Source organism: Ambystoma mexicanum, chromosome 1p (genome assembly GCF_040938575.1).
Source record: "Ambystoma mexicanum isolate Mex_15411 chromosome 1p, UKY_AmexF1_1, whole genome shotgun sequence".
Lineage (NCBI taxonomy): Eukaryota > Metazoa > Chordata > Amphibia > Caudata > Ambystomatidae > Ambystoma > Ambystoma mexicanum.
The window spans coordinates 816362546-816374772 of NC_090921.1; the positions used below are offsets into that span (position 1 = coordinate 816362546).

The 12227-nt window shown below is 46.7% G+C and overlaps 1 protein-coding gene across 1 annotated transcript in view; it reads left to right on the forward strand.

The window, feature by feature from the left end:
- Positions 1-294: 294 nt before the first annotated feature.
- MTMR11 (myotubularin related protein 11) overlaps positions 295-12227 on the forward strand; it is a 367609-nt gene continuing 355676 nt past the window's right edge. The window contains exon 1 of the mRNA XM_069652402.1: positions 295-690. Coding sequence (XP_069508503.1) covers positions 634-690 — 57 coding nt within the window. The 5' untranslated portion in view covers positions 295-633. The remainder of the gene's footprint in view (positions 691-12227) is intronic.

Genomic DNA, 12227 nt, shown 5'->3' on the forward strand with positions numbered 1-12227 from the left:
CCCCCATTATATTTCTCATGGAAATCAGACTTTGCACAAAGCTGCTAGAATTCTCAGCAGAAAGTCCTTTTACTCGAATGGGCGCGCGTGCTGTGTGCACCTGAGCAGACCTAGTGCACACTGGGCGGCAGTGTGGGTTGACACTGCGGAGTCCAGCTTCCTATGCCCACAAATGAAGTCCTCAGAAACACGTTGAAGTAGCGGGCCGATCTGCACTGGTCTCTATACCAGAATAGAACGCGCACTCATTGACAGAAGAGGGGTCCGTCCCGCCCACTTGCATCTCGCCTGCGAGGGCAGAGACGGGATCCCTCCATCCCTTCCCTCGGCTCTCACTGGAGCGCTGGGAGTCTACCCCCCTCTCCTCCCTTCACTTCTCCAGAAAAGGCACCTCGCTGGAGGGAATGGGCAGGAATTGGAAAAGAAAGCCAAACCTCCCCCCAAACAAAAATAATGCCCAGCCTCCCGTGAAAGCAAGGCGGGCGGCGGCGACTTGCAGCCTCCTTCCAGCAGCCCCGAGCAGCAGAACAAAGTAACCTTTATGCGCCCGCTGGCTCTGCACCGGGGAGGGAGCGGGGCGCCCGCTCCCGGCAGCAGTCTTTAACCTGCCTGCCCTGGTGCAAAGGTCCCAACATGTTATCTGGCGCCAGGAACTCCTTCGACATCAAGCAGCAGCCCGGGCACTACATGGTGAGTAGAGAGCTGGGCACTGCGGGAGGGGGCTGCCTCCATTTCCACACAGTTGTGTCTCTGTGTGGCTGTTTATTTTGGTGTTTTCTGCAGCAATATAGCGTCGATGCCGCCGGCGCTGGGTGTGTGTGTGTGTGGGGGCACGGTGGTGTCGGGTGGTGGGTTAGTATTGTCGTTGCCATGGTTAACCCGGGCGCTGGTGGATCCGGGAGACCGTTTGCCTGATTAAAAAACACTGTCTGGGACCTACGCACGTCGGATCCCAAACTTTTCTTTGCCCCAAATAGACCAACAGAAAGTTAAGTTGGTGGGACGTGCACAGTGGTGAGCGAGCAGGACCGTTCCAAGGTTCAAGCACGCCTGTCACTCACGAGACACCGTCGTCATGCCCTGCTTCTACCCTCACGTGATCGTCGCGGTGACAGTCATTGCCAGTCCTGGGGTTGGTTGTTATGACATCGACCCCGTTCTTAGGAGATCGATGTTAGCGGGCCTCGCGAACCCGGGGCCCGGATCGGGGAGCATAGCTCTCAACCATTTATGTCGCAAAAGCGGGTGAAAACACCCGATTTTACTTTTGGCGGGTGAGAGGCCCATTGAAATGAATGGGCGTGCATGAGGTTTGGCGGGTAAGTCCGCTGTTTACAAGGCGGGTGACACCCGCCAAAAGCGTGTGAGTTGGGAGCTATGTCGGGGAGTGATCCGAGCAGACTCAGAACCTCGCCAGGCGCTGCTTCTGGGAGAAAAGTGGCGAGAAATGGCTGGGCTTAAGCAAAGTTTCCATCGGACGACTATGAGCAGGTTGCCTCGTAGTCTGGAAGAAGACTAAAGGGGGGTTGGGTGGGGAATATGAAAACATTAGATTGGCTAATGCTGCAGGCAGCGAGTGCAGAAGTCGACCATTTTAAAAAAATAAAAAAAAGAAAGTAGAACTTCTACTCCCCAAAGAGAGATGCGTTGAAAACGTTTTACAGTATTCTGAGTGGTTCCTGCCGAGTCAGATAATTACGTAGTTAGCATGGCGTATTTTCTTTGTGTGGTCGTCTTAAAATGCCTTCTGCCTGGCGGGGAGGAGTGATAATATGTTGGGAGACATACTGTAGAAATCTGCCAAAGAGCACACAATGCAGACACAGGGGAAACGGGAGTTTAGAAAGCATGCCACGTGTTTATTATACGTCTCTTTTTTTAATCGCACGTTTTAACGTTTACAAAACGGAGGGGTTGTGGTCTGTCCATGCATTAAGCCACGAGTGATGTGAAGGACATACACTTTAGTCAATGTTAGAAGTTGTGTGATATCATGAGTAATGCGTTATTCGGGAGGAGTGCAAGTTGCCTAGCAACCTTATCGGCTGTGTAGTAGGACCTCTGCGGTTGGGCATAATGTAGCCTAAACGTTCTGAATGCTTGACACCGGAAGCCCTTTTTTCGCTCTGACCGAATTCAGATACAGCAGCAACACACCTCCGCGCTGGCCTGAGGCTGTGCTGCCGCTCCCCCGGGCCGACCGCGGGCAGCAACATTCAGACGGGGAACATTGGCTGCAAAGGCGACACAATGAGTTGTGCCACTGCACTGGCTAGCCTGGTCTGTGAGTTGCGTGCGCACTTGCCGGGCCTCCAACCTATGCGTTTGCCGGCCCTGCGTGTGCGTTTGTTAGCTACAGTTGTCAATGTATTTACCAGAGCTGTGTGTAGATGTGGGAGTATGCGTTTAATGAAGCGTTGTGTGTCGGTGTTTTCTAGAGTTGCACATGCTTGCTGCAGCCGGGTGTGTTTTCTTCATGGTGTTTGCTGCGTCTCTCTTTTTGTTGGTGGTGTGTGTACATCTTCTCGCGCTCCCGTGCATGTCTTTGCCGACGCTATTGTGTTTTTCTGCAGCTGTGTGCGCATGTGCATGCTTGCTGATACTGGGGGGGAAGGGGGGTTACTGGAGCTATGGAATTTTTTGCTTGAGCTCTCTGTGGCATGGCTTTGGTGGGAATGGCATGTGCTTCTTGGAGCGTGCACCTGCTTGAGTATTTGTGTGTGTTTGGTGTATGCATCCATATTTGTTTGAACTGTGCATTTTTGCAGGAACTGTTTGTTTGAACCGTAGGGTCTTTTTTTCCTGGAGCTGGGTGTCTATGTTAGCTGTAGCATGCTTTAGTGCAGTTGTGTGAGAGTGTGTTGATGTGATTGATGGATTTGTGTGTGGCTAGCTCTGTGGTGTGTTTTACTGGCACTGTGTGTTTGTTGGTTGCATCTGTGTGTGTTTATCTACTGGAGATGCATGTGTTTGCAAGGGCTGCCTGGATTTTTTCTGGTGCTTTGTTGTGTTTTCACCCAAGCTAGGTTTGTTGACTGGAAGTTGGAACCATGTACTGTTGCTGGAGCTATCTATGTTGGCCAGACTGCCTTATATGTTTGCTGGAGCAGCAGTGTGTTTGCTGGAGGTGTGTGCATATTTGCTGGAGCTCTGCTGTATTTTGCTGCTGCTTTGGTGTGCTTGCTGGAGGTGCGTGGGTGGGGGTTATATGTTTGTTGGCATTCCTGTATGTTTGGTGGCCCGTTTTCTATTTTTTGAGCCATTCCTTATTTTTGAAGGTGTTCTGGTAGTTGCTGAAGTTCTGCTCTTCTCGCTGCAGTTGGGTATGTGTGTTTTCTGGAGCGCCCGTGTCATCAACAGTACTCTGGTGTGTTTGCCAGGGCCCTGTGTGTTTGCACTGGGTCAGATTTCTGCATTCCTTGCATAGGAAGTAGGTCACCTCTTTCTGCATGGAAGGCGAATACGGCGGGAATCCAGGGTGTCCCAGAGCTGTTGAGATAATAAATAAATAGTGTTGAGGACCAATGGGTGATGAGTTATACGTCCTTTCATTGGCTAGCTGCATTTTCTCAGCTGCGCTGTCTGATCGCCACAGCACTACAAGCAATTTAAGTGTCCTTAAGTTGTCATTTCGAGTTTAGATTGGCCATGATATCTATGCATTGTTGAATGAAGGAATAAAGTGACTTTTCTTTTTTCCTCTTGTATATTGTATTTTGTATATCATGGATTTGTATCTTGAAGGATACATGTTATATGAGTGTAATTATAAAGGTGTCCGTTTGCGAACCAAATACAATCATATTTTTAAAAATCGACTTGTACACCACATCATCATGACACATCGTCTAAAGGCCTGTGGGTGTGCTGGACTAAGAGATGAAGAGCCCAGAAATGAACTGGCTCATAGCTTTCCAATAATACCAGGTTATTAAAATCCCAAGAAACAATTCAATGTGTGATGCATACTATATGCATAGTGACCATCGTCATCATTATAGGGCTATTGGTTGTTTTCGAAGCAAGCCCCTGGCCACAGCGAAAATGCAATTCCATTCTCTCCATGCCTCCTGGGATTCTGAAGAGGCAATTGCAGCATATGCATGTCCATATGAAGGCGGCCTAACCACAAATAGATGTGCACATTAGTGACATTCTGGGGGAGCAGACCACTAAAAGCCGGGGTCCTCCCTAAACATCGCTGCTAAATGGCCCTATGACACCAGTGACTTTTGTCCAGACTCTGCTCGCTATTCCACAGGTGTGCTGGGACTGTGACCGTGGAACTAGAAGTTATGGCATGGTTGTCTGATGTTCCGCCCGATAATCCATTTTGTGTGGCCAGCAGTGCCCTTGCGACCAGGGCCGGCACAAGGATTTGCAAGGCCAAGTGCGGCCAATTAAGTGCAGACCCCTTAATTTGCATTTGATAACATCACAGGAAGTGACATTACAGGACGTGACATCACAACGTAGTGGCCACTACCTATGTAGGCAGCAGCGAAAACATGGTAAAAAATAAATAAATATATAAATAAATAATCTGAGAGGACAATTTCCAATAACTACTCTAGCAAAGTAAAAAAGGTGCCCACCTTTTAAGCCCAACAATTTATAATTAAATATTCCAAAGAAAACAAAATCCAAACATGAGACGTGTGCTTTGATGGCACTTTTATGTGTTCTTGTGCGTAAGCATCTGCATTGGAAACATGACAACCTGGTGTGAAATTCTAGTAGCTGAAGACTTGAGCAAGCACACTTTTTTAATGCTGGCCTCAAAAACACAGAACCGGGGTTGCGTCCACCCGTTGAAAAAAGTGGGAGGACGCTGTCCACTCACATGTATCGACTTGTGTCCTGAAAATCAGTACAGGGCCAGAACCAGAGACAATATCCCCTGCAGTGTCCAGGATGGCAACCTCTCCTGCCAGATCCTTGGTAAAATATTCATGGCTCACTTGCATGCTTCATATGCAATGTGAGGAAAATGTTACATTCGACTTAAACGCTTTTTGGCTTGGGAAATATAAACATGCGAAAATAAGGCAAATAGCTGAAACGGTTTTGTGCAATATGTTTAATTGTGCTGGAGGAAGGCACAGATTTTTGGCAGCTAACTGCTGCTTTGCACGTGCTTTCAAAATAAAAATACCCTTTGCAGTTCTTAACACAACAATGGTCTCTTAAATATGCCATCAATAGTGAATTGCATCCACTTTAAACGCTCTGCTTTGAGAAAGAAAGTGATCAGCAGTGCTTATGTGGCCCCTGCAGCGCCTATTGGGCCGATGAGGGGGATTTGGGGGGTGGGGGGACGTTTGTCTCTCCAGAGTCCCAGTAGGAGGTTGACAGGTGATAAGTTGCCTCACCCGAGAAACAAAAAGGGAGCCAAACCTTGAGGGACAGCAGCCGCTTAAAAAAATATATTCTGGCATCCGGCAAGCTTCCCCGTCATCATGCGGCTGCAGCGTGTGCCGTCCGTGTGCTCTGAGTGGACTGCAGCAAGTGTAGGGACTCTGAGCACAAGGCCCACGCTGCAGCCTGCAAGAGGGAGTCAACGGTTCCCTTGGTGCGGGGCCCTAACAGGTGCCAGGGATCGAACCTGTGGTGCTTCGTGTCGTCTTACTTCCAAGGCGAGCACGTTGCCCCTGAGCTATCCTCCCAAGATGTTCCCACCTCCCACACCACGCCTCTTATCTGTGCAGTGTTGATATGTTGACGTTGCCGGGCAGAGATCAAAATAAGAGCTGATGAGCCAGAGCTAAAACCATCTCCCGAGTATCAGGCATTAACTGGCATTTGATGATGTTACTGAAGGCTTCAGGAGTGCACTTTGCATAGGATAGCTGCTTCTGCATGTTTGAGGATGCATTTGACATATGATGACTAAGCGATGCAGGGAATGAAACGAGGAGCCAATGAGGTAGAGCTAAAATAAGCTCTGGAGGGTCAGGCGCAAACTGGCATTTGATGACTTTACTGAGGGGTTTGAGGCTGGCCTTGGCATAGCATGGCAGCCTCTGCATGTGTGAGGGTGCACTTTACATAGGATGACTAAATGATGCAGGAATCAGAATCAGGAGCCAGTGAGCCAGAGATAATATCATCTACCTGGTATGAGGCATTCATTGCCATTTGATGACTTTATTGAGGGGCTTGAGGCTGCCCTTGGCATAGGATGGCAACATGTGCACGTGTGCGGATGTTCTTTACATATGGTGACTATGCCATGGACATGACTCATTCATGTGCATTAGATATCATTACTGACAAACTAAAGGATGCAGTTTGAATATGACGGCAGCATCTGCACATTTCTAGGTCTGTCTTGCCCCATGTTAGGGAGGTCCCACAGACACAGTGCCGTGGAAATTAGGCAGAATATTTCATCCCAGCTGATTTATAGGCACCAAGAAATATCTGGATTGGAGGCTGCTCAAAGCAAAACTCAGCCATGTGGACTTCAGACCTGGCGTAAAATGCCAAAGTTTATGCTAGAAGCCAGGTTCTAACATCAGTGCCCACCATTTATGAAGTAAGGTCATTCGTCCAAAAGAACACAGAATTGCATGCAAACTTTCAATATTTGTAGGGTTATACAAATTGGGCAGGCCAATTATCTGGTGCGCCTTGGTTGAGTTTATTGGAATAGTTTAAACATACAAATGATTGATGGGTAAATAAGGTTGTCGGTCGCTGCGTATCTTGGTGATAAGAGGTGTTGCCCAAGTCTCTATAACTAAAACAAGGCATTTTCATGGGAACATTTTTCTGAAGGGTGCTCTCTTGCCATGCCATGCCATGGACCCTGCCTGAGGCCAGTCCTGAGCGCAATTCACACCTGCTTCTAAAACTCACCAAGCAATAACTAGCACTCTGCTACCTCCTCCACTTCCTGAACAAGCTACACACATCCTTCAACAAGGACTGTCAGGCCAGCCTGGGAATGCATTGCACTGGGATAGAGAGCATGGACTGGAGAGTTAGGTGTGGCATGTGTCCAGGGGAGATAAACGCTGCCTGCTTCTGATAGCCGCAAAGAATACCACGAAGAGTTATATCACATGGAAGAGGGCCGGCACTGCTATCCTTCTTAGAAGTACAAACAGACCATACAGAGCACACAGCAGCACAGAGATGTTGGGTAATAGGTGAGATGCCTTGAATATTCCTAGTCCCAGAAAACCATCCCCTCAATGTCTTGTAATAACATTAATCCAGCATGTACTGGCCTCTGGGGCTATCAGAACCTAATTTGACAAAACAAATTGTCCCCGGATTCAAGTCTCTCTAGCCTCCCTTCCTGGGAAGACTGGTCTGAGGGAAAACGAGAACACACATCTTTTGAGAGAGTCACCTTCGTGTCTGCAGACATGATGTAATCGTAGGTGACACTGTAGAGTAGACTCATCGTGCTTGCTGAGCCTGGACCTATGTCCCCTCTCACCACTTAAGTTGGAGAAGGGGAGAAGGTACACAATAGGATGACCCCTATCCTTGACCATGTGACTGCGTCCTTTAAGAGCAGGCTTATTTGCCTGAGATCAGGGATGGCAGAATTGTCATCATTTTTTCAGGATTCTGACTCTTTGACTTTCTATATCATTCGACTCTGAGGGATATCCATGGCAACCAAAGATATCTAGAAAAACCCCTTCAGCAAATATCTGAATTGGAGGCTGCTCAAAGCAAATCTCAGCCAGGTGGACTTCAGGCATGGCGTAAAATGCCAAAGTTTATGCTACAAGCAAGGCTCTAACATCAATGCCCCCCATTTATGAAGTAAGGTCATTCATCCAAAACAACACAGAATTGCATGGAAACTTTCAATATTTGTAGGGTTATACAAATTGGACAGGTCAAGTGTCTGGTGTGCCTTGGTTGAGTTTATTGGAACAGTTTAAACGTACAAATGATTGATGGGTAAATAAGGTTGTGGGGCACTGCGTATCTTAGTGATAAGAGGTGTTGCCCAAGCCGCTATAACATACAGTACTAAAAATATTCCACCAACGACACTGCGCTGATCCCAACAATAATATTTATTTTTATTATAACTAGTCAGTTGGTATTGTTATTGGATCACAAGTCTAGAAAAGTGGATCTATGCCTAAGCCAACCTGACATGTGTTTCGACCAATTATGGTCTTTTTCAAGGCTGTACATTGGCAGAAGATCAAGACACTTGAATTCACTGATTCTTCTATCATTGTTAGTATAACCAACATTAAAGCACCCAGTATACCATGTCCATTAGAGAACCAAAAAGAAGAGAGAGGGTAGAAGTGCAAAATACAAACAAAGCCAGCATTCAAAAAGACCATTGATAAGATTAAACAGTTTGAAAAACAAGAAGTAGATAGAGAGACACAAAACATTGCACAAAACATTGCACAATTCATATAATGTACTGGTTGTTATTGAATATACAAATTGGACGAAACAGAACTGGCTTGGTGATGACCCACACAGATGCTCCGAAGCGGTGCAGCGCCCATATCAAGTGCATCCGTACCTCGATACTATCCATTCTTACGTAATTATGGGACATCTTGCCATGTTGTCTACTTAAGTTGTCCAGGGTTTGATCAATTTAAATTGCGTTTAGCTATTCAGTTTGTTTAAACCAACGCAAATGGGATCAATAGTGCACTAATTTGAGGATCATATTCATCACAAACTCACTGATATCCAATCAGTGCCGCAAACTTTCTCTGGTTGCTGATATTAATAGAGGTTGTTAAGGCCGAAATCTGTTGAACCGGTATGTAATGACTGTTAATAATGAGACTTTAGCGTGGATAATTTAGTTAAATCACAGATAAAATAACAGTTTTCGCCACTTTGGTTTCTCAATGTTGATACTAGGTATAGAGGTATGTATTAAGGCGTCAATTCAGTCGTCATGAATCTATATAGGTAGAATTAAGTTTGCTATGTCTAGATACATTCTAGCATTGGTTATCAATGATAACAAAGGTATGTGAGCAGACTGATAACTTACCCAAATTCGGATTCTGATAAGAGTGTCCTGTACGATACTCTGCCGAAATCGGTGTCCCGTGTGTAAGCACAGGGGTGCCATTTTGTTTCTGTATATAAATAAATGAGTGGCATCACACGTTCTATGCGTGTGACATCATTGCCGTAATCTACGCTTTCCACATAAGATAATTCTTCTTGTTCCTTTAATTTCAACACAGAAGTTGCATACCCTGCCAGCACCTGTGTGTCTATCCTCCACTTCCTAACACATATGAGATCAGCACGAATAAATACATTGCTCGAATCCTTCGCCATGATATGCTATATTTGCATTAAGCCATATCAGTCCAAACACATTTTAAAATGCTGGTCATGGTTAAGCTTCCGTTATTAAACGAAAAGAGAAGATTGGTTGGTGTAATTTACCCTTAAATGGCTAATTCAGTAAAACAATGATCATTGCTTGTGATAACATAAGAAGGAATATGTGTTTATAATTATGCCCAAAATGGGTGAATGACAGCCCTGTTCTAGTTGTCTATGTTGGGACACTTGGCATCCACTTATATGTAACTTAGTCGGACGGAGCTTGCTGCACTCAGTGATATTCTCAAGTAATTGCAGAGATCCTATGATAGGTGACATTGTGCCTTCAGACATGTACATTGGCTTCTTGTTCACAGTTGAGACTAATCTAAATAGCACACGTTATTTAATTATTTTCATACACTCATTTCTCAATGGATATCATCAGTTGTTATCAGCAATCTCCTTCGCAAGCAAAGATTAAAACCAGAAATAATGTAAATAACAGAGGGGGAAGATGGTTGGCGGCCATTTTAAATAGATACGTCTAAGGGTTCAGTAGTATGGATTCATTATGTCCTGAATTTGCAGCTCCATGAGGCCTTTCATTCCAGAAATTCTATAAGGGTTCACAACAACACATTCATCTCATGCTCATTGTTTAGACCGACCGGTGTGTTTACTCCGTAGTCTGCAAATGAACCTGGATTCCATTTGTCGCAGCAACAGCCTACCGTCCCCTCTTCTCTTGCCGCAGACTGCTTGCTGCAATCCGACGAGTCTACTCTCCTTCTTATCATCCAGCTGATGACTTTCCTGCCAGTGTGTGGGTCATCACCAAGCCAGCTCTGTTTTGTCCAACTTGTAGATTCAATAATAACATTATATCAATTTGGTGATTTTTCAATGTATGCACACATAGTTTTCCTAGTGAATTGAAAATGCTTGAAGAAAATTGTAGTTCCACTTCGCCTATATCACTTTCTGGAGTAAATACACATTTCCAGCTTCTACTTTCTGCTCTAGGAGTCCATGTGCGATACTGGCCGACTGAGGGACCCAGTGGTGCCTGACTTGCCTGATAGTGCAATGGCGGATATTCTCCCATCCTTGGGGCAGCTCGTAGTTATGGTTCTATGGGGGTCATTAGGGGCCGACTTAGGTGGGAAGCAACAGAGTGCTCAACATGCGGGGCACACCCAGGGAATACAAGTGAGGGTACGGGGTGGCAGAGGAGCTGGGATGGATAGGGGGAGCAGGGGAGCACTAGAGTCAGAGAATTAGGGTAGAGTGGAGCCAGCAGCGATTGGCACTCTCTTCTGGTGCTTCTTGGATTGTATGATGGAAGGGTCCTGTCTTATTTGCTTTGCTAACTTGTTGCAGAGACGGTGCATAGCAGGAGAAGACCCAGTTCCAGGTTGTTTCCACTCTGGCGATGCTCTGGCTTCTGGTGTTCTTTGTTTCCACTCTGGCGATGCTCTGGCTTCTGGTGGTGCTGGCAGTTCTTTGTTTCCACTCTGGGGATGCTCTGGCTTCTGGTGGTGCTGGCAGTTCTTTGTTTCCACTCTGGCGATGCTCTGGCTTCTGGTGGTGCTGGCAGTTCTTTGTTTCCACTCTGGCGATGCTCTGGCTTCTGGTGGTGCTGGCAGTTCTTTGTTTCCACTCTGGCGATGCTCTGGCTTCTGGTGGTGCACTGGCCTCAGGAGTTGGAGAGTTTCTCGGCCAGGCAGGGCAGAGCTTTCCTGAATAACTTGCACTCCTACATCTCCCCCACACTGAGACACACCACATGCATAGTGTCGCTTTGTGTGTGAAGTATGGGCCAGCTCATTTTGTTTTATAAGAAGCCAGCAATGATACAGTTTTTCAATTTCTTTTTAAGGTCGTAGACAAGAGAGGCTTCCACTGGCCTGTGAAAAGACCCCGATACAACACAAGTCTCCCTATTTCACATGTATTGTCATATCTGATGTCAGAGGTCATAAGCGACAGGCCAGGAAGAAGCCCCTCCACCCCCTCTCCTACCTCCCCACCTGCCTCTTTTAGGATAGAAAGGCATCTTGATGTCCTGCCGACGTCACACTTATCGTTTTCAGGGCACAACAATGTACGAGCAGACTAAAAATCTCACCAGGGGGTAAATGGGTGAAATGTTGAGCTCTGCCCTATACGACATCAGAAATGAAAACCTCAGAAAGCGGCCTATATATTAATTCCCAAACAAGGCATTAAGAGTAACGACAGCAAAGGGCTTCCACCTGGCATAATACTGACACACTTACACACATCAGGCAGCCTAACCACCCACCGCCCCTCCAGTCCTGCCATCCTTTAAAGGTGCCCCACACATTCACTGATTAGCCATCTGGAAGGCAGCGCTTAGGAAGAGAGCTTATTGTACTCCATGCCAACTGGACACCCTGTTTACACCCTGTGCCTTCTCACAACAAATCATTGTTGTTTGATGCATTAGTTCAGTTGAAGTGAACCAAGACTACATCCCCCACAATCCACTAGTGCGGTAAATGAAAAGCAGCACCAGGGTGAAATGGTAAGCTCACCACCCCCCCCCCCCCAACACCCCCCTCCCCAACCCCCGTGCCCCCGCCGCCGAGATACTGATGTGGGATACAGGCTGAAGATCACAAGACGTGCAAGAAATTAAGGAGCGAAAATCGACGGACCCAGTAGAATGTCAAGTGCTCTGAGCAGCAGCTGAACCGAGCCCCCTTCCCAGCATAAGATAAGGGAGAAATCTTCCAACTTCCAGCATGCTTAGCAAGAGCGGGTGGGGGCTGCAACAGAATGCAGGCAACTCAAGCCCCCCCCCCTCCCTTCCCTTAAACAATATAGTAACCTGTCTACAACAGGAGACTGACAAGGGAGGGTTCTGGGTAATCCAGCCCTCTCATGCTGATCCTGAACAAGGCTGA